The sequence below is a fragment of the Strongylocentrotus purpuratus genome, unplaced genomic scaffold (assembly GCF_000002235.5).
Source record: "Strongylocentrotus purpuratus isolate Spur 01 unplaced genomic scaffold, Spur_5.0 spur5_scaffold_12, whole genome shotgun sequence".
Taxonomy (NCBI): Eukaryota; Metazoa; Echinodermata; class Echinoidea; order Camarodonta; family Strongylocentrotidae; genus Strongylocentrotus; species Strongylocentrotus purpuratus.
In genome coordinates this window covers 957,312-980,801 of record NW_022145597.1, presented here as the reverse complement: position 1 = coordinate 980,801, position 23,490 = coordinate 957,312, and the positions used below count along the sequence as shown (strand labels likewise).

General features: G+C 38.1%; 1 protein-coding gene across 1 annotated transcript; it reads right to left on the bottom strand.

The window, feature by feature from the left end:
• Positions 1–3,962: 3,962 nt before the first annotated feature.
• On the bottom strand, positions 3,963–17,294 carry LOC105436475. Its single transcript, XM_030982507.1, has 11 exons — positions 16,400–17,294; positions 15,113–16,318; positions 12,230–15,031; positions 11,787–11,959; positions 9,804–9,943; positions 9,168–9,306; positions 8,475–8,687; positions 6,977–7,131; positions 6,534–6,565; positions 5,594–5,694; positions 3,963–4,607 (listed from the first exon to the last, which is right to left on the bottom strand). The coding sequence occupies exons 1-11, from the start codon at positions 17,292–17,294 to the stop codon at positions 3,963–3,965; spliced, it is 6,501 nt and encodes a 2,166-aa protein (XP_030838367.1).
• Between the last annotated feature and the right edge of the window lie 6,196 nt (positions 17,295–23,490).

Below are 23,490 nucleotides of genomic sequence, written 5' to 3'. Positions count from 1 at the left end.
GTAGGACAAACCCAATGCTAGACCAAGATGGTAGTACTGATCAGTGTTTATCTCTTTTGTGATGAATTCTTCACTCGGAGTGTCTTCGGCTTTGCTATAAATGAAAATACAGGGAGAAGAGAGACTGATAAAATAGAATGCCGTTATTTCACTGATTATCAAAGCTAGATAATATCGTCACCTAGTATCCCATCCAGATCTCAGTTAGGAGATACTACCTCCAATATCTGACTTCGAGTCTGTTCTGTTCATGTTCGTGATCCTCTAAGCTGGATATTGTTTGCCGATAAGAGCGTTTGCATTCGAGAGTGTGTTACCTATTTCATACATTTTGGAGTATAATCCCATCACTTTAAAATTACATGAACATAGTCAAGAAAGCAATATTCATATTGTCACTTTTAATTGCATTCCAGGGGCTGATCTTGAACTTTTTTTTTTACAGACTTGCAGATTACCACTTCAGGAGGAAGTAGATTCGAGGCCCGAATGGTTCTGGGGAGAAGTTGATCAGTTTTGAATCTCATGTTGGAGGAGATGAGGTGGCATCCCTTTAGGATATTATGAGGTTGTGTAAGGCGAGGCGTCAAAAATATCGATACCAGCAGGCTGCCGCCTCACGTATTGGCGCATCGAGGCTGCAATTACGGCCGAAGCCTGGCTGGGGCAATTATTTTTCACTTATTAACCCAGCCGGCTTGCGCCAGGCTGGGATCTGAGGCTCGGTTTCCATTCGAAAGGCAGCAGCCGGCGCATGCTTTTGAATGCCATTTCCTACCGCCAGCGGTAGCCGGCTGAGCTAATTTAAAAAATGCAGCCAGGACGCACAAGTGCAGTTAGCTGCCGCTGGCTGGTATATTTATTTTTGACGCCTCGCCTAATGTAGTTCAGTTTTGAGTATGGCGATTTGGTCATGAATGGCTTTGAAGAAGGGTTAGTGCCCAGCCACAGGTCGTCGTTTTTGAAGTTGTTGCCAATACTTTTCACTATTCTGATACAGTCTTATACATGGACGTCCATTCCCATTTAATGGTCAGTGACAAGTTTGGCTCCTCCTTTCTAAACAAATCATCAGGTTTGTTGATGTGCTTGGTTTAATTTAAAAAAAAAGGATCATATATGCTACATGCGTATTTACCATGTTCAAGATGAAGACTTACTAAAAATGAGGAAAAAAAGAGTGAATGCAGCTCTCTGAATATTCTTGGTTGAGAGGCCGGATGGTTTTCATCCCAAGCATTGCATTGGTGAGCTCTTTATCTGCTTGGTTCTCCAACAATAAGTTTTGGTCAACTCCGAAGTAAGAATGTCGGTTTAACTCGTTGAGAGTAGTACCGTTCATTGTGTATATTCGGTTGATAAGGTTTAGCCTGTTCTTGAAAATTCGAGGAACATTTGGAGGACTTGGCAACGTTGAATTTCCTTTGTCACTAAATCATTTCAATTGCCCGCCCAGCTAGATAGCCTATTCAGATCGGAATGGATGATTTGGGTGTCATTGGTCGACTTGATCGCCCGGTAGAGGATGCAATAATCTACAAATAGCATCGTACTCGACGAGATGTTTCCATTGATATTGTTGATATAAAGAGGAAGAGTAACGGCCCTATGGCAGAACCCTTTGGGACGCCTGACAATACTTCAGCCGAGTCTGAAGCATTTCAACTAAGTTTTGTGATGTTGATGTCAGCGTGTTCTCTATCCACTGCAAAAGTTGTACCCCCTGATGACTGAACTATTAGTGTTGCATTTAATTTTAGCCAGACTTTCATATCTTTTGGATTTGTCTCTACTAGTTCTTTCAATAATAAAGTAACAGATTATTAATCAATCTCGTGTAACGATGTTCAAATTTGTAATCTGACACGATCTTAATTATGTTTTTCCATCTTGTTAATGTTATATCTCAAAATAATATAATAATAATAATCACACAAACGTTTTAGAGCATATCACGGAAAAAGCATAGTAGTGATAGTAATCAGCAAACAAGGATTTACACACAAAATATTGTTCGTGTAGAAATGTTTTTTCTTAGAGTAAATTTACCTGAGGTCAAAATTTGATCCAGAGACAATCTCATCTAGGGCTGAGTGTCTGTCGGCAAAAAATCCTTGGAGGAAATGATACAATTGTGACCACAGTTATCTCATTGGTACACGGGTAACTTCGATTCCACGTATAAGCCAGTTTACGGTTGCAGTCTGAGCATGAGCAGATAAAGGTCATTTGTACCAAAAAGGTAAAACCCACAGAGATGAATACTGGATATGCACTCATTAAAGTTATGCAACATTATTCATTTATGCACCAACGGTACATTCTAAGATACGCAGGTGGAAGTATTCTTTCCAAGAGGGCAAACAAAAGGTATTCATGAAGTACATCTAGGACTTTGGCTGTTATTATTCTAAGATGCTCAAAGTGGAACTTCTCCGTGTGTAAAAGATCTGTGGATATTTGGGGTCATTTGTACCATGTGCTATCTGTAAACTCCCTTGTTGCATACTTATGGGGATGATAATTGCGTTTAAAAAGGCAATTACATAACATACACGAAACTATATTTAGTTCTTTGTTCTCGATTGTACCGTACAATAGGTTTTCGTCAAATTCACAACTTGAAATATTTTACAATATAAACATAGTGAAAAATGTGCATTGATCCTCGATTTTATGAAAATGATAGAATTGAACATGTTTAAACGATAAACGCCTTTGTTTATATCTATTGAGAAGGAAGATGAGTTGAAGAAGGGGGAAGGAGAAGAAGATTAACAAACCAGTACGTATAACCACGAACGCCATGCTGGTTTTTGGTTGGTTGGTACTTGTTGCTAAAACTGAGATGTTAATAATTTGCGTTCTGGCATTGGTTTCCGTCGTGATGGGCAGCAAAACCAATGTCTTCTGCCGGTTGAATAAATCTTTCGTACAGATGATCTGATAAAATATCATATTTATAATATTTATTGTTTATTTCTTCCTACATCATTGAACCAGTTTAGAGTACGATGTGGTCGATAAGACACTTATGGAATTCAGCCATGTGCCCAACACAAAATTCAGACCTAATCCGAACAATTACTGTAGACAATTACTTGAACCAAAATGCATCCCGGACACATACCCTATACTTTTAATGAAATAGAACCACTTACAACGCCAAATAAATACCTGAATTGATATTTGTTTTTGTTTGTGACACACACTAATTTGAGGGTTATCAACATTAAATTACTTATTCTATATGTATATATATATATATATATATACATATAATACACATACTCACAACGCCCAGATAAGAGACATTTCCATCTAAAGTGAACTATCATACTTTCATTAGAAGGCCATTAACAGTTTAACCAAGGAAATCGCCCGGGGAAATCGCTTTGCATCTCTTGCCTCGTATAAAACATATCTTTAATAAAGAATAGAATGCACATACATCAATACATTATAAGAATTAGAATAATTGTTACCTTCCTTTCCCCATTGCATTCTAGCTCGAGATCCCTTGACTCAGGGTCAAGACCAAAACCTCTCCCAGGATGTACTTGATGGTATAGCCGATTTTCCTCTTCTTCCTGAATGTTCTGTTATATATTACGAACATACACAAAACAGTGACAGGAGATCTCATAAATGTAGTGATTGGAATTATAGTAATGATGATGATCAATTCACCTTCTACGATCTGCCTAAGTTGATTAAAAGTGCGTTGCATTCAATACAAACCTGTTCAGATTGCGTGAATCGGAAACAAAATGTCCACATGACAAAATAATGACTTTCTTTTATAGCTTTATATTTTTTCTTTCACGATGTACTTCTACTTCTACGACGATACTCAGCAGGATCCATAAGTCAGGATGTATAGTGCTGAGGAATAAACTATCTAGTTCTTGGTCTATATGCTGGGTGGAAGCGCTCCCTTGAAGCCCTCCAGTGAAGTAGCGTCAAGGGTGATCTTTGAAAGTGCATATTACTGTCCGAGGGAAAAATGAGTTCTGGTAGAGCTGGATGCGGGATGGGATAGCCAGCAACTTCTTTGAGTGATACTGTCGTGTGTTGCTGGCAATCATGGGTGCTGTGTAATGGTGTGCATTGATGGCTACTGTGTTGTTTTGGATCTTGTACATGAGGTGGAGGCTTGCAGCATTTCTTCTCTTCTCCAGACTCTCCCATTTCAGATATTGAATCATGGCCGAGACACTGGCCATACGACGATATCTCTGGAGGGTGAATCTTGCTGCTCGCCTTTGTACCGCCTCGATTTTGGATATATGCTTGTTTGTGTGAGGGTTCCAGACCGAGCAACAGTATTCCAGATGAGGTCTAACAAGAGAGAAGTAGGCTTGTTGGCGGATCTTTTGTGAGGTTTTGCGGAGATTTCTGCTGACTAGTCCCAGCATCCGATTGGCTTGGGATGTGATGTTGTTCATGTGGCCTTGCCAGGACAAGTTGGATGAGAAAGTCAGTCCTAGATACCGGAGATCTGTTACCAACGCAAGAGGAGTGTCTCCTAGCGTGTATGTCGTGGTGATGGCTTTCCGACGTAGGGAGAATGTGATGTGGTAGCATTTCTCGGTGTTGAATTTCATCTGCCATGTGTTAGCTCATGAATGCAGCCTGTTGAGATCTTGTTGTAGGGCTTGGCTATCAGTGACATCAGTGATCGGACGGTATTGAAGACAATCATCAGCAAAGAGTCAGATTTTGGAAGAGATCTCATCTACTATGTCATTGATGAAGGATATAAACAGAAGTGGGCCGAGAATTGTGCCCTGCGGTACCCCAGAGGTGACTGGAACCCATTCAGATGACTCTCCATCTACAACAACACGTTGTAACCTTTCAGTTAGGAGATGTAGCATGCATGTTCACGACATAATTTTGAAAGGATACAGAATATGTCCTTTTAACACCATGAGCAAGGTGATGTAATTCTTTATTGGTAAGAAATGCTACTCTTGAAATTGGAGGTGAAATAGAAAGACATCATTGTTTAACATTTCTTTTTTAACACTAATAATACCTAAAGGGATAAAACTGTGTGAGAGAGAAAATTGCAAGATTAAAGCCAAACGTTAGACTTTTTCAAATACTGATTTTAAAAGAAAAGTTATTACATGATATATTTAACTATTCGCAGCTATGCCATGCGTATACAAAGTTATATTTTCTTATTCAGCCATTCTATCATCAAAATATATATCATAATAATAGGCCTGCATAGGCAGCATCCAACAAATGTGACTAGAGTCGTCTTAAAAAGTTGAATATTTTAATGTTATCATTTACAAAATGTTTAAAAACCAAAAAGACTCGATTTCAATTATAGACTTGGCACTCTGTGAAGTATTTAAAAATGAATTTCCCATGATAACCGTGAAAGCAATGTAGCGCAATAAGCGGTTTCATATATATATATATAAATTACCTGAAGAATGTAAGGTATGTCTTCATGTATGTACATCCGGAGTGTGATGTCTTCTCCATGTGCCATGTCATTGGGAAGGAAAGGGGTGCACACCATTCGTTTACCACCAATTTGATATTGAAGCTTTATCGGTATCCAAAGCTGTACCTTGTCCTGAATTACAGATGTGGCATCTATGACGAGCTTGATGTCCCTTTCTTTAAGGATACATTGTGTATTACCATATTCAAGGAACCGTTCACGGTGAACTGTAAACAGTTGCATATTGACACAAAAAAATCAAATAAAAATATGTTTTTAAATGTGTTTCCTTTCTTTTGTATGACCCTAATTGATATGATGACGTCCACAATTCTTCAATTTGTTGCTAAGTGCATCGTTTACAACGTTCGCATTAGGTAAGCTAATGATAACTTGAAGAAATGGACATTATTTTGATTTAAAAATTGTATAAATAGGTGAGTGAGGAATGTATGAAGAATAATCTTTTAAAAAGACAGTGCATTTTTACATAAGGTAAACCCTTAACACCTTTACTGCTCCAAATAAGAGTCATTTGAATTTAACGTTGTAAATCCTGAAAAATATTATGTTGTGTTTACAACACCCTTGAATCCTCCTATTGACAACTTACCTGAGGTTGACTTAGTTTCTTTCCAGATAATGTCAGCATGAACATCGTTTGACTTCAGCAATGTTGCGGCATGAGGGAGACTTAACGTAATAGGCTGGTTCTTAGAATAGCGCCACTGTGCAGGAAATGTGATTCCAAAGCCATGGCCTGTAATAAACTCCCTCTCTCTGATAGTTGGGGGCTCATCAGTTACAACAGATATAGATACATCGTGGCAAGAGCCAGCAAGCACTGTTATTGGTGGAATCGACATTGTGACGTCACAGCTATCCAAATGTAGAATACCTCCTTCACAGCCAATATTACGATGACTCTCAGTAGATCTTGCAATCGGTAGATCTATATTTGTTTCATACCAAAAAAAGGGGGAAAGTAACCAGATAGGGGAAAACAGTGGATTTTGAATAATGTCAGTGAGAAGTAAAGCCATTGAAAATCAAATATAATACATACCGCGGAGTGCATGAACATCATCTTCGGATAAGCTGCCAAAAAAACAAAAAAACAAAAAAGTTGTACGAGTCTATCTGTAACTGGATATATTACTTATCGTACATCCATGTTTTACGTCATAGAATTTCTTGTTTTATATTACAGTGATGTGTCAACATTGTTGATTATAATGTCTTCAATACCATCATATAATACACAATAAGAATTGTTGTCTCTAAGGACTGATGTTTGCAGCAAAATATCATAGGAAAGCGACAAATTACATGAACAATCCATCAATCTATCAGCTGGGCCACGCAATAATTGTAGGAATTTTGTACATAGATTATACGGTTATATTTCTTATATCTTATTTCCTTGAGTTGATGTATTTATTTTTAATAATTTTTAAGCAGAATCGTATTTTACGGAGCCTTGTTAACTAATTCCTATGATTTTCTCACCTCCGTAATACCATTTGCCTAATGCGCTCATCTCTGGCAGACTGTACCGGGGTAAAGCCTTTGTCATCTTTGATGTCGATCTTGGATCCTTGATTTATAAGGAATTGTATCAGAGCCTCCGCGGGGGATATGTCATCATCACTCTCTTGTTGTATCTTTTTCGTTAATTAATGAGAAGGATAAGGTATTATGATTTCTGACTGCAGGAACTAAATTATTGTGAAACTTACAAACAAACAAACAAATACAAAATGTCTCAACTTAGTGTTTTTATTACACTCCTACATGTTTTCTACATTTTCGATTACAGAGAATAAGATTTTTATGATTGTATTAGGTTTATACTTGCAGCAATCTATTTACATGGCATTATCTACTTCTAACATGAAAAGATGATGACAAAGACAATGATGATGAAAACAGTAACAATTATAATAGGATTATTACTAGTACCACTACCACTACTATTAATAATAAACATAATAATAATAATAATGGTAATAAAGCTGCATGTCTATATGAATAAGCGTGTCGCCCCATCGTCACTCGATGGCTTCGCCCACATATCTTCGAACATGCACAACCCATACGCACACAAATTACCTAGTGAGTCAGTGAAAAGATTGTAAAGAAGTAACCATAACTTTAAAAAGGAGAGGTTAAGCATGTTACTAATGTTAAACCTCTGTAAATAGTTATTATTTAATAACGTGGACCTAACACACACGCGCGCGCACATACCCACGAATATACACATAACACTATGAACATGACGGACAAAGAAAAAGCACAAAATATACAGTTCCTCATTCTACCCTCAACAATTGCTGTGGTAGATAAAGGAACATCCCTTCACTGCTATTATGTAAAAATGTGTAATAATAATAATAATAATAATAATAGCTAGTTCTTATATAGCGCTTTTCAGGACCGAATGACCTCTCAAAGCGCCTTACAGATATATATATTAATACCCCGGTCATCGGATTCAGGCTTACCCGCACACAATGTATGCACATTCTCCACTTCCTGGGGAGCATTTCAGCCAGGCGTCATTTTTACAAGCGCACACTTGCTAATCTAAGCACATTAGCTTTCGCATCCTACCGGGTACCCATTTAACACCTGGGTGTAGAACAGGTGTCACATACATATTCACCTGTTCTACACATTTGTACATAATAGCAGTGAATGGATGTTCCTTTGTCTACCACAGCAAAGGGTAGAATGAGAAACTGTATACATATTTTGTCCTCTTTCTTTGTCCGTCATATTCATAGTGTAATGTTCATAATCAAGTTTCTCCTTGTCCTTCCCGTATCCTGAACAGTCAGATATTCAGAGAATCGGTTTATAAAAAGGATAAACACATCATACACACACATAAACACACACACGCACGCACGGACATATATACGTGCACCAATTAGCAAGAATAACAGGTCTCTGTAAAGAAAAACCTAAAACAGAAGAAACTCAAAGTTAAAAAATACGTTACCTGCTGCAAAGCTGTCGTCACTTCAACCTGTCTATTCCTACAGTGGCATAGTCTGATGGCAACATGTAAGGGTGTCTGGCCATCATGTGACTGAGGATTTACACCAGCACCTAGTGATAACAACTCCTCAATGATTGATGATAGCCCGCTTACGGTAGCATGGTGTATGGGTGTTAGACCATCACTGTCGCTGTGATGTATTGATGTTGCATCCTGTGAAGAAACCCACAAATAAACAAATAAATGACGGAATTCAAATATTGTCACGCAATGATGGTGTAACCTTTTATGAATTTTGATTCCTTCAATATACATGTATTCGACAAACACGCATGTGTCATCATATATATATATATATGTATATATATATATATATATACATATATGATAACACTATCCATAATATAGAGTAGAAGACATAAAAAATGATGACACTTGGTAGATAAGTCATTGTTGTCTATCATTTAAGGTATTATACAAGGACTATTGGCTCGGCATCACCATCATAAAAAAGGGAAGACATTATTCCCGAGAGCTATCTGGAGGCCTAACAGTAAAACTAAGGGGGTATTGGTGTTGATTAGTTGTAAATATTACAGGTAGTGGGAGAGAATGTATAGTATGAGTGATGGTTATGAATCAGATGTCATTGTAATTAACATAATAAGCTGAATTAGTTACAACTTCAAGTACCTTATCAAGAAGAACCCGTGCAGTATCAGCTTTGCCAGAGCTTAGTGCAATACTTAATGGTGACTGGCCTCTTCTAGAAAGTCTCGTGCTCATAATTGCTCTCCGATCCAGGAGATTCTTCATTATTGTTTTATTCCCACTTTAATAAAACAATAGAGCATAACACGCATTAATGTATATATTTGTACTAACTTTATGTTCGAGGTATTTATGAACACTGTCAATGTTTTTGACTTTATTTACTTATAGCATGATTCTAAGATAACACAGGAAATTCTTTTTTCTTTGAGATGTACTTACATAATTATTTTCGCATCGTTTCTTGCCCCCAAAATGTTTGTATAAAAGGTGACATGTAATTGTAGCGGAACTTTCAGTTGTGTCTCTTTCATTTACAAATCTAAATGTCCTATGCAACCAATAATAAACCTACCGATACAATGGGACCTAAATACATAATATTTTATGAAATCATTTAAAGAAAAAATGAAATATATCATTTTGCATTGATGATATAAATGACGAATGTTTATGTTGAATAAATCGACAATACAGTTGAATCATATTTTGTGATACAGTCATGGAGAAAATAGGTGGAACTATTAAAGAAGGACAAATGTTGTATAAACAGCTCACCTTGATGCAGCATAATGAAAGGCTGTCCATCCTTCTGCATCTTCTGTCTCAATATCTGCATTGTTTTCGAGCAGCAGACGTACACAGTCCAGATGTCCTCCCCTAGCGGCAACCATAAGTGGCGTGACTTCGTTTAAGGTCTGTACGATAAATAATATTGGTACACTGCCTACAATTTTGAGTTGGTCTACCATAATATACATGTAGTCATACTATAATTTCATCGATAAAAACAGTTTGCCCTACATAAGAGACAATCAGGAAGAATATAGAATGCTTACTCACTTGTATGATCATTGTGTTGATAGAATAATATCTTTGACTTGTTTGTATTTATTTATTCGACAATAAGATTTAAATTTTAACATAAGAACTTAATGAAGATATTTCTTTTAACGCATATCTTCAACACTGCTAGAAATCAATATTAATTTCGGGACGATGAGATTTGAGAAGCTCTGTGCTGAATAAAGTGATATCTCACTTAGCCTATTATCCTGATCCTATAAGCCAGTCCGAATCCCAAATTCTGTGCTAAAAACGCACACATTAGAACAATGTGTAATGTCCTTTCCGGTATAGGATTCGGTGTTTCCTTATTTTGTGTTTTGCTTTCGTCCAGAGGGACTGGACCATTTTTAAAGGAATAAATTGGTAGGTTAAAAATCAACGTCGAGTCGATCCTTTTTTTAAAGAACACAGTGGACATATTCCTTATGGGATGCATGTTGAAAACTATATCACGTATTAACCACCGCTTTTGCTTACAAGCCGTACACGTTTTTTATATTGACCAACTGGCCGAAATTAGCCACCATTTTTGTGTATGAAGTGTCCAAATTTGTGAATCAGTGGGAAAGTTAAAAACGCGTCCCTTTCTGTATTATTTTCCCGATTTCAGGCTTTCAGATACTAAAGTAAAGATTTAAACTATAACAATGAAAGATTGAAGTCTAAAAGTTGTGACAAGTTGAAAAATGGTTTATTTAAACTTCTTCCACCCAATTTTAGAAAGTTATTCGGTGTTCTCATGGACTCCATGTTTTCAGATAAATGCTGACTCTATAACACTAACGCCAATTTTTCCTACGTGGTTTTGTTAATATTCTTATTTCCACTCTTTCAAATCTGTTAACATCAAATTAATGAATCGACCACAGGCTTGTAACTTCGACATCTATAAGACTGTAGGCATTCACGGACAACTACCCCCTCTGGCAATCACCCTCAAGAACAATTAAACCAAGGGCAACTACACACAGGGCAATAATTACTGGGACAATTATTTCCCAGTTACGTCCTGGGGGTAGTTGTCCGCGGCTACAGTTATGTCTCAATAACATGCCTTTAGTCTATGAAAACAGTAATCCGTGGACTCAATAGTAACTTTTTTTAAATTCTGTGAAAGAGATATAATTAAGTAATATTCAATTTTTACGCAGGTTTTCGATTACATTAATGTCTTAGTAACATGCCTATTTGAACATATTGAGTCCATCAAAAACAGTAGCTCATGGACCCAACTAGTAACTTTCTAAAATTGTGTGGAAAAGGTTTAATTAAGGAATATTCATTTTAGGCAACTTTTAAACTCCATTCTTTAATAAGTATGCTGTAAATCCTTTCTCGTGAATCTGAAAGCCATAAATCGGGTAACTCATCTCGAGGAACCCGGTTTGTTTCAATATTTCCCTCTGAGACAGCAAACAAGAAGACACCATACAACACATTGGTGGATACATTTCTGCCAGCGCGCCTAGCGGCGCGACCCAACTGTAAAGTAATAGCACTTTGAATAGAGCACAATACCTGTAGTCCCATTTCAAGAGCGTAGTGACTATTTCCCGATTTACCGCTAGTGTTGTTTCTCAAGAAATATTCCAAAGATTCCAAATGACCATCAGCTGCCGCAAAATGATAAACTGTCCAACCAAAAGAATTACGTGCCTCGATATCTGCTCCTTTCGTAATTAGATATTTTACAATGCCAAGGTAGCCCATACGAGATGCAATATGAAGTGGTAGATCACCATTAATTGCTGGTTTGTTGACATCTCCTCCTGCATTCACCAGACATTCAACGACGTCGAGATGACCTCCATTTGAGGCAAAGTACAGGGGTGTATAACCACCGGTATCAACCGAATTCGGGTTTCCTCCTTGAGAAACAAGATATTTTACGATGTTTACATGACCTTCAAATGACGCCCCACAAATAGGTGTCAAGCCTTTCTCCGTTGTTTTGTTTACATCAGCTTGGGCATTAACTAAACGTTCAACAACATGAAGATGACCGTTTATTGAGGCAATGTACAGGGGTGTAAAACCATCGTTATCAACCGAATTCGGGTTCACTCCTTGAGAAATGAGATATTTCACAATGTCTACATGACCGTAATTTGACGCCCCATGAATAGGTGTCCAGCCTTCCTCCGTTGCTTCATTCATATCAGCTCCTGCATTCATAAGAAATTCAACAAGATGAAGATCACCTTCTTCTGAGGCAAAGTACAGTGGTGTACAACCATCTTTATCAACCGAATTCGGGTTCGCTCCTTGAGAGACGAGATATTTTACAATCTCTACATGATCTCTATATGAGACCGCATTAAGAGGTGTCCAGCCTTTCTCCGTTGCTTTCTTGACATCAGCTCCTGCATTCACTAGACATTCAACAACATGAAGATGACCTTCTTGTGAGGCAAAGTACAGGGGTGTATAACCATCTTTGTTAACCGAATTCGGGTTCGCTCTTTGAGAAATTAGATATTTTACAATGTCTACATGACCGCTACCTGACGCCGCATGAAGAGGTGTCACGCCATTCTCTGCTTCATTCTTAACATCAGCTCCTGCGTTCACTAGAAATTCAACAACATCGAGATGATCCTCTTTTGAAGCAAGGTACAGGGGTGTAATACCATCGTTATCAACAGAGTTCGGGTTTGCTCCTTGAGAAATGAGATATTTCACAATGTCTCCATGCCCATATTTTGACGCTGTATGAAGAGGTGTCGAACCTTCCTCCAGTGCTTTCTTCACATCTGCTCCTGCATTTACTAGACACTGAACAATAACGAGATGACCCTTTTGTGAAGCAAAGTACAGGGGTGTATAACCGTTACTTTTAACCGAATTCGGGTTCGCTCCTTGAGAAATCAGAAATTTTACAATGTCTACATGACCGTTATATGACGCCGCATGAAGAGGTGTCCAGCCTTTCTCCGTTGTTTTGTTCACATCAGCTTGGGCATTCACTAGACATTCAACAACATCAAGATGACTCTCTTGTGAAGCAAAGTACAGGGGTGAAACACCATCGTTATTACCCGAATTAGGGTTCGCTCCTTGAGAAATGAGATATTTCACAATGTCTCCATGACCATATTGTGACGCTGTATGAAGAGGTGTCGAACCTTCCTCCAGTGCTTTCTTCACATCTGCTCCTGCATTTACTAGACACTGAACAATAAGGAGATGACCCTTTTGTGAAGCAAAGTACAGGGGTGTATAACCGTTACTTTTTACCGAATTCGGGTTCGCTCCTTGAGAAATCAGAAATTTTACAATGTCTACATGACCGTTATATGACGCCGCATGAACAGGTGTCCAGCCTTTCTCCGTTGTTTTGTTCACATCAGCTTGGGCATTCACTAGACATTCAACAACATCAAGATGACTCTCTTGTGAAGCAAAGTACAGGGGTGAAACACCATCGTTATTACCCGAATTAGGGTTCGCTCCTTGAGAAATGAGATATTTCACAATGTCTCCATGACCATATTGTGACGCTGTATGAAGAGGTGTCGAACCTTCCTCCAGTGCTTTCTTCACATCTGCTCCTGCATTTACTAGACACTGAACAATAACGAGATGACCCTTTTGTGAAGCAAAGTACAGGGGTGTATAACCGTTACTTTTTACCGAATTCGGGTTCGCTCCTTGAGAAATAAGGTATTTTACCATGTCCACATGACCATACATTGATGCCACATGAAGAGGTGTCTCGCCATTCTCTGCTTCATTCTTAACATCAGCTCCTGCATTTACTAGACACTGAACAATAACGAGATGACCCTTTTGTGAAGCAAAGTACAGGGGTGTATAACCGTTACTTTTTACCGAATTCGGGTTCGCTCCTTGAGAAATCAGAAATTTTACAATGTCTACATGACCATACAGGGACGCCGCTTGAAGAGGTGTCTGGCCTTGTTCCGTTGCTTTGTGAACATCAGCTCCTGCATTCACCAAGCATTCAACAACATCGAGATGACCCTTTTGTGAGGCATTGTACAGGGGTGTATAACCACCAACATCAACCGAATTCATGTTCGCTCCTTGAGATATGAGATATTTTACAATCTCTACATGACCTCTATATGAGGACGCATTAAGAGGTGTCCCGCCTTTCTCCGTTGGTTTCTTCATATCAGCTCCTGCATTCACTAGACATTCAACAACATCGAGATGACCCTCTTGTGAGGCAATGCACAGGGGTGAAAACCCGTCGTTATTAACCGAATTCGGGTTCGCTCCTTGAGAAATGAGATATTTTACAATATCTACATGACCTCTTCTTGACGCAATATAAAGAGGTGTCCAGTATTTCTCCGTTGCTTTCTCCACATCAGCTCCTGCATTCACTAGACATTCAACAACTTCGAGATGACCCTCTTGTGAGGCAATGCACAGGGGTGTATAACCATCGTTATTAACCGAATTTAGTTTCGCTCCTTGAGAAATTAGATATTTTACAATGTCTACATGACCATTATATGACGCCGTATGAAAAGGTGTCCAGCCTTTCTTCGTTGCTTTCTCCACATCAACTCCTGCCTTGACCAGGAATTCAACAACATGAAAATGACCATTTTTTGAGGCAAAGTACAAGGGTGAAACACAATCGTTATCATCTGAAATCAGGTTCACTCCTTGAGAGATTAAGTACTTTACAATGTCTACATGACCTCTACTTGACGCCACATGAAGAGGTGTCTCGCCGTTCTCTGCCGATTTCTTCACATCAGCTCCTGCATTCACTAGACATTCAACAACATCGAGATGACCCTCTTGTGAGGCAATGCACAGCGGTGAAAACCCGTCGTTATCAACCGAATTCGGGTTCGCTCCTTGAGAAATGAGATATTTTACAATGTCTACATGACCTCTACTTGACGCCACATGAAGAGGTGTCTCGGCATTCTCTGCTGTTTTGTTCACATCAGCTCCTGCATTCACTAGACATTCAACAACATCAAGATGTCCGTTTAATGATGCGTAGTAAAGGGATGTAAATCCATCTCCATCACTAGTATCAACGTCTACTTCTTTACGCATGATGTACCTTACAGCGTCGAGGTAGCCCTCTGATGATGCTTTGGAAAGCACAAGCGGACCAACGTCATCTCTGTTGCCAAGGTCTGCTTCCCTAGACATGAGAAACTCCACAATGCCACGATGCCCCTTTATTAATGCGGATGATAGCGGAGTGTAGCCAGAATTAGATGCTCTATTGATATCTGCACCTGCTTCCACGAGATATTCAACAACATGAAGGTGGCCATTTTCTGATGCCGCGTGAAGGGGTGTGTATTTGCTGTTGTCATCAATGTTGATATCTGCTCCTTTAGCTATGAGATATTTCACGACATCAAGATGACCCTTACTTGATGAGGTATAAAGGGGTGTAGAACCATCATTTAAGGCTTTGTTTATATCTGCTCCATAATTCACTAAACATTCAACAGCATCAACATGACCCTCTTGTGAGGCAAAGTACAGGGGTGTATAACCATCGTTATCAACTGAATTCGGGTTCGCTCCTTGAGAACTGAGATATTTTACAATCTCTACATGATCTCTACCTGACGCAGCATAGAGAGGTGTCTCGCAATTATCTGCTGCTCTCTTCACGTCAGCTCCTGCATTCACCAAACATTCAACAGCATCAAGATGACCCGCGTGTGAGGCATGGTACAGGGGTGTACAACCATCGTTATCGACCGAATTCGGGTTCGTTCCTTTAGAAATGAGATATTTTACGATATCTACATGACCATTACATGACGCCCCGTGGATAGGTATCCAGCCTTTCACATTTGCGTTTTTCACATCAGCTCCTCCATTCACTAGACTTTCGACAACATGAAGATGACCTTTATGTGACGCAATGTACAGAGGTGAATAACCATCGTTATTAACCGAAATCACGTTCGCTCCTTGAGAAATGAGATATTCTACAAGGACTACATGACCGTTATATGACGCCGCATATAGAGGTGTCCAGCCTTTCTCCGTTGCTCTCTCCACATCAGCTCCTGCATTCACTAGACATTCAACAACATCGAGATGACCCTCTTGTGAGGCATTGTACAGGGGTGTATAACCATCGTTATCAAACGAATTCGGGTTCGCCCGTTGAGAAATTAGGAATTTTACAATGTCTACATGACCTCTACTTGACGCCACATGAAGAGGTGTCTCGGCATTCTCTGCTGCTTTGTTCACATCAGCTCCTGCATTCACTAGACATTCAACAACATCAAGATGTCCGTTTAATGATGCGTAGTAAAGGGATGTAAATCCATCTCCATCACTAGTATCAACGTCTACTTCTTTACGCATGATGTACCTTACAGCGTCGAGGTAGCCCTCTGATGATGCTTTGGAAAGCACAAGCGGACCAACGTCATCTCTGTTGCCAAGGTCTGCTTCCCTAGACATGAGAAACTTCACAATGCCGCAGTGTCCCTTTATTAATGCGGTTGACAGCGGAGTGTAACCAGAATTAGACGCTCTATTGATATCTGCACCTGCTTCCACGAGATATTCAACAACATGCAGGTGGCCATTTTCTGATCCTGAGTGAAGTGGTGTGTATTTGTTGTTGTCGTCCACGTTGATATCTGCACCTTTAGTTAAGAGGTATGTTACAACATCAAGATGACCATAGGAAGCCGCAGTACTAAGACAAGTTTTACCTTCATATCCCTTCAATGTCATATCTGCTCTATTAGTGATGAGATATTTCACAACGTTCAGATGACCATTTTTTGATGCAGCATGAAGGGGTGAGTTTTTATCATCACATGTTACTTTGTTCACCTCTGCTCCTGAATCTACTAAACACTCAACAACACCAAAATGGCCCTCCTCCGAAGCAAGATAGAGTGGTGTATAGCCATTGATATCAGCAATATTGGTATCTGCTCCTTGGCCAATGAGATATTGAACAACATCTTGGTGACCGCTTCGAGATGCGTAGTGAAGAGGGGCGTCACCGCTCCTACTTCGTTTTTCTAGATCCACCCCCAAGTCAGTCATATATTTCACGAGGTCGATGTGCCCTTCTTCTGAAGCGATATGAAGAGATGTCTTTCCGTCAGGAGTCAGAGTGCGTAGCATGTCCAGCTTGGTATCATCTGTCTCGTCTTTAAGAATAGACATTGTCTCTACAAGATCGCCTTCCTTCACCGCTGTAGAAAGCGCCATGTGCATTCTGTCTTCTCTCTTGGTGTGTGTATTCTCTCTCGCTATGTGTAAAATGACAAAGAATAGAAAAATGGGCAGAAAAATTGACATTGGAATTTTACCACTCTCAAATTGTTTAGTATTCAGATTTAAATGAACCAGGACAAAACACGATGTAGGAATAAAACATATTACTGCAGATTAAAGAGATGATATAGGGTGACGTATAGTAAGGCTCTCCCCCATGTCGCTTCCAAAAAAAGTGTTCACCGCTTTGTAATCCATTTCTTCATCTCAAGAAGCCATCCACAACATTTTATTTCGGTGCTCTTCATCCTAACGTAATATTCACTCTTTAGACAAAAATCTGAGTATTAAAGGGGTGGGGGCATTTCATTTTTTGGCCCATTGAGTAATACTGCTATAATACCTGTCAGAATTGTCATGTACAGTACATGTATACTGTAAATGTACATGTATAGTGTTTCCATTCAAAATGCGCATCCTGTAAAAAGACACAAATTCATTTTGGAGAACATGAAATGACTTATTCATAATGTGAATGGTGGTGTTTATTTTACCTGACTGCAAAGAAAGCATAAATGCTTGTAAGTAACCAGACGGCCGATGGCTGTAGGTCCTCTCCGAGGGATCTAGTAATGAGGATAAATGCCTTACCAAAGGGCACTAGCGCATCGACTTGGTTTCGAACCCGGGTCACCGGATTACGAGACCACTGCTCTACCAACTGAGCTATCGCGCCTCCTCACATTATCTGATGATGATTTATCTTCATGCGTGTGGAATGACAACATACAGTTAACAACTAAATTATTCATACCCTTACTAACTTTTGTAATTTGTAAAGTATGTGAGCAATTGATTTGTCCCCATTTTAAGCGGAGGGCCAAAGTAAAATATCATGCTTAGTTTTTGAGTTGCCTGCCACTACCGCATAAAGCACATCTTGTTTATTCGAAAGATTTTATCATAATAGACAATATTTCAGAGGTGTTTTTTTTTTTTTTAGCGAACCCTCCTAAAACGGAGGGGGCGTCCAAAAAAGCGGCCCCACATGAATATGTCATGTATGTCCTATCTGTAAAATTTAAACGTTAGCAGTGTCCTAGTATTCAAATTATGCAAGTTAACCTGTTTACTTTCTAGACTTCACTGTCAGACAGTATTGAGTGACTGACTGACATCTTTTATCTTTGGTGATAACAATCATAAAATGAGCTGTAACAGGTACATAAGCATTCGTCAATAGCCCACTACTTGTAATGGCCAAAATTAAACTGCTTGAATCTTTGTGCAACGCAAAACGTACGACCATTCGGTACAAGGGTCTGAAAATCGGACTATTACTTAAGTGATCAATCACTTATGTTGATTCGACAACTAATTTCCCCCAAAATAAAGCCATTTTCAAACCCTTTCGTTTTGAGGGAAGTTCTAAATAAGTATTGTCTTTCAAACGCCGTTGGAATTCAACATTTTATTTGTTTGACCTGCAAATGGGACATAGTACCTTTAAGGGAATCTTCAACTATCATGAGTTTGGTGTCATATAAATGAAAATTAAATTATCTAAATTTTATTACAGATTTCAAAAAATTGGGATTAATCAATATCGCGAATTTAAGTAAAAAATGAAATTTCGACATATTGAATTTTATCAATAAACGTTATTTTCCATAAACCAAAATTGGAGAGGTACATTTTTAGTTTTAAGTTTTCAGGAATTAGCCCATAATCAAGGATAATTTCTGTGAAAAGGAAAGATTGATATCTCTTTTCAATAAAAAGTTATAACAACACAAGGTTATTGATTTGGTTTCCACCAAAACAACTTTTTTGCCCACAGCTAGATGCCCGTATGTCCGTTTGTCTGTATTTCTTACATATGATCAAACTTACATTTTACCGCTTGTTCGCTTCATTCACTCGTAACATCTAGAAACTGGGAAAATCCGGGCATAGAGATATCCTTATATTCATGTAAATTTTACAGCAGAGTGCTGGCATTTATTATTGTATATCTTATCCAGTTTGTTATTTACAGAATAATTGTGTAACATAAAAAAGGTAAAAATTTTGGACTCTCTCGACGAGTTTCAGAGTGATGCACGAGTAATATTCTGTGATGAATATGGTATTTGGGTGACACAAAGCTTTTTTATTTCTGAAAAAGGGTTGAAAAACGCTACTCTAATTTACGATGTAGATTTCTATCGTGGTCTAAATAAGTATACACATACGAAAATTAATAGTAGCGTATTGTTGCCACCCATTTGACAAGGACAGGCATCCATCAATATTATTTGATTTGATTTGATTTGATATGGTTTTTTGATTAAAAAACATTCAAATTATGTATATTTAAAGGGGCTGTAGCATGACGAGAACATGTGTCTTTCCCGTGGCCCTCGGGGCCAATCGGATATAATACGACTACGGACGACGCGACCGCAGTATTCAGGTGCGTGCAAAATACGCGAAACCGAAGCGTGAGGAGAACTTCGGTGTGTTTCGAGGCCTTTCGCAAACGCTAGCGCGCGTTGACCCAGTTACTCACTAACCTCTACCTCAGTGCAGTTCGTTTACTTGCAGCTGTCCAAAAGAAGACGAAGATGGCGTCAACCAGTATTTCACATGCTACAGCCTCTTTAAACTATGGATTAAGGTAAACCTCCTTTATGAAGTCGGACCTTGAGATGAAAATATAAAAAGTGTACACCAATTTAAATAATTTCAAGTTTGATACCATTGCACCATTTTTGTATTATCTGTATGTTGTTATTGACTTTATTTACATCAAATTTGCCCTGGTTATCTGGTAAAGTATGAAATAGGTTGGAATCATCGACACACAGCCAACAATTTAAATAATCAGAAACTAATGGCATATCATTTATATGGATAACAGGGTTCGCCCTACTACTGATTCTTGTGAAAATCCACATCTTATCTTCTTCCTTTCAGATAACGTTTAACAAAATTAAACAAACAGAAATCGGTTATTACGATAGTCTGTAAACCATTGAAGAGGTAACCCCTTAACGCCATAATCAGATAGTATCCCTATTTCATGTATTATAATTAAATTTGATTTAATTAAATTCAAACTGTTTTGATTTCAATCCAAACAGATAGGATCATTCTCAATTTGTGTAACCATTGGATAACAAATTTCAAAATTATAGTGTTATATAGATAATTGAGTAAACAATACAATAACCAGGAATGACACAAATTAACATACTACTGCATGTCTCATCTGAAATATAATACAGGGATGAAAATAAATTATATTACGCGTAATACTTTTTACAACTTTTGCTCCTTTTCTTTTCAAATAAAAAGGAAACAAAATTAAACATGATAGAATATGATTAATTGTGTCAAATTCTTTCTTAAAATCGATGAATACACTAAAAGTTAAATATCCCCGATCTATACATTTTAAAGTTGATTTGATCAAGCTGATGAAAGACAATTTAGTTCTATATTTCTTCCAAAACCCATACTGATGCACCATTTGTTTCTAGAAATTTGATTGATCTGATATATTTGTTTTCTTGTTTGTTTAAACCTTATAACAGGTAAAACCGATATTGGTCTGTAGTTATCTGGATCTTCACTTTGCCCTTTTTTGTGTAGGGGAGCAACCTTTGCAATCTTAATATAATCTGGAACATTGCCCGTTTCTAATAATAAGATAAATATATTTGTCAATGGATGTTAAGTATAGTGAGCTCTATATTTAATCAATTGCCCAGTAATGTTGTCGTGACAAGAAGCCTTTTTGGTATAAGTAGCAAAACCTGACGTATAACTTCAACTCCAATTATTGGTTTCCAAAATAGAGATTGCTCTACACTCCGCCCAAAATAACCACCTCATGTTATCTCTTCATAAGGTAGCTGTGAAAAGTGTTTACTTCATCATTATTGTTTCAGGGTGGGAGGGATGAAGAGGGCACGAACATTTATATGATCTTACTGAGAGAGAGAGAGAGAGAGAGAGAGGGGGAGAGATAGAGAGAGAGAGAGAGAGAGAGAGAGAGAGAGAAAGAGAGGGGGAGGAGATATAGCCCGGGGTTCAAATTCTGTTTTCTTTCATATTATTAAGCCTGGTACTGATGAATACATTTGCCATGTGACGGTTCCTTATAAATAGTACCGCAATGGTTTATTGTCATCAAAATATGCATATAGTATTGTATAGAAGACGACAAAATAGGAAAAATAACACATCGTCTGCCAAAACTTCCGAACAGTGGAGTCAACCGACCGGAATCAACTGTAAAACAAATTATTATGAGTCCTACCCGAAAGAATAAATTGCCACGTCATGGTCGTATTAAATGGCGAACGATTGCTGTTTAAATTCAGCCAGCGAGATAAAACTAGATGAAACTATTATCGCCAGAATTAAGTTATCTTGAACATGCGTGGCATCCACTCATATCTGATTACTTAGTATTTCCCAAGAGATTAAGTTTGGATGTCATGCATTAACCCAAAATTCCCTCCAAAGTTTAAAAAAAAAAAAAAAAAAAAAAAAAAAAAACGTTTTGGCTGTTTTACTATTATAGAGATTTGTATTCGCTGCGGGCTTCGTAGTTACACTGTTTCTCAGTTGTATTTTTTTAAAGATATTCATTTATATCTTTTCTTTCTTTTCTATCTTTTCAACTTTAAAGGAGTGCAAGTGTCAGAGACATGTCCATGTGCAGGTGAACAAAAGGCCACCCCCCCCCCCCTTGCCCACACTAAAACGCAGAAACAGATGATGCGGGTGTGTGTTCGTGTCAATGTGTATGTGAGAGATGCATTGACCATTTCCGTTGCAACTTCACAAGTTTTCTTTGGGGATGGGAAGGGGGCGGTGAAGGTGAAGGTGTACACCTGCGCCATGCACGATATACTGGATGGGGACGAATGAAGAGAGGGATTCATCGGGTGTGTGCTTCAATGTAAGAGAGAGATAGAGAGAGAGGGGGGGGGAGAGAGAGAGAGTAACAAAGGGAGTGAGTTTGTTTAATTAGTTGATGTGAATAAATAAATAAATAGAAATATATCAATTTAGATAAAGAGAGCGAACACATTTGAATGAGCAAGTAATAAATGATAGAGTTGGCGAGAGTGAGATATTGATTAAGTGATAATGTGTGTTTGTGAGAATGTGAGTGAGAGAGGAGGGAAAGGAGTAATTATGTATGCCTAAAGCGAAATAAATTAAAATATGATGTCTAGATGCAAGCGCTTAGTGCGGGCAGTGTTGATTTGATACGGTATGATACCGAAGTATACTAATTTGACCGGCTGGTCTATATCACATCAAAATATGACCGGGAGTTAATGCTAATTACGATCCTCGTAATCGATTTTACGTGACGAGTTTCGGACCGATTACAAAAATATCTTTAAAAGCTATTTAATAATATTCTGCTGCGCTGTGATGAAAAAGGAAAAAAGAAAGAAAAATATATATCCTAACAGCGCTTCTTTATGGACACACAATTATAAGTATTTAAAAGTTTCTAAAAACAAGAGGGTCTTCAACAAAGCATTATTAAACGACGGCCACAGATTAGGTTTTCTTATGTCTAGTTTAGGTTGTTTAAAAGCTTCAGAGCAGCACAACTGAAAGCGCAATCTCCAAGAGTTACTTTAATTTGATGTATAGATGTATACTTTACTTGGTAAGGTATGTGAGTATGGATGTGATCAAAATATAATAATTCAGACAATATTTTGCCGCTTAACCATTCAGTATCGTAATGCAATGTTTAATATGCTTTATTAACAACTAATGTAACGTATAATGAAAGCAAGTTTCATAATTATGGGGAAATTATGAGGAACTGGATCCAAGTCTTGCAGAGGCTTTCTAAACACGCTGCAAATTCGTTATTTGTGAGTCTGGTAAACCAATCGTATTAATTAAACGATTGCTTTTTTCATATTTTGGGGGTATACTACATTTGGTATTTCGTAATATCATCAATCATAACATATTTGTGGTCAGCTAGCTAACAATTTTTTTCAAAATTCAAGATGAAATTGTGAATTTGGGGTAGTTCTGCATTTTCAAGTCGTTTTATTTTTGGTTAGGGTACGGAATCAACATGGAATTACTATTATCAAACACCTTGAATTGTAACAATAACAACAACAGACAAATGTGTACATGTATAAATAAATATCGA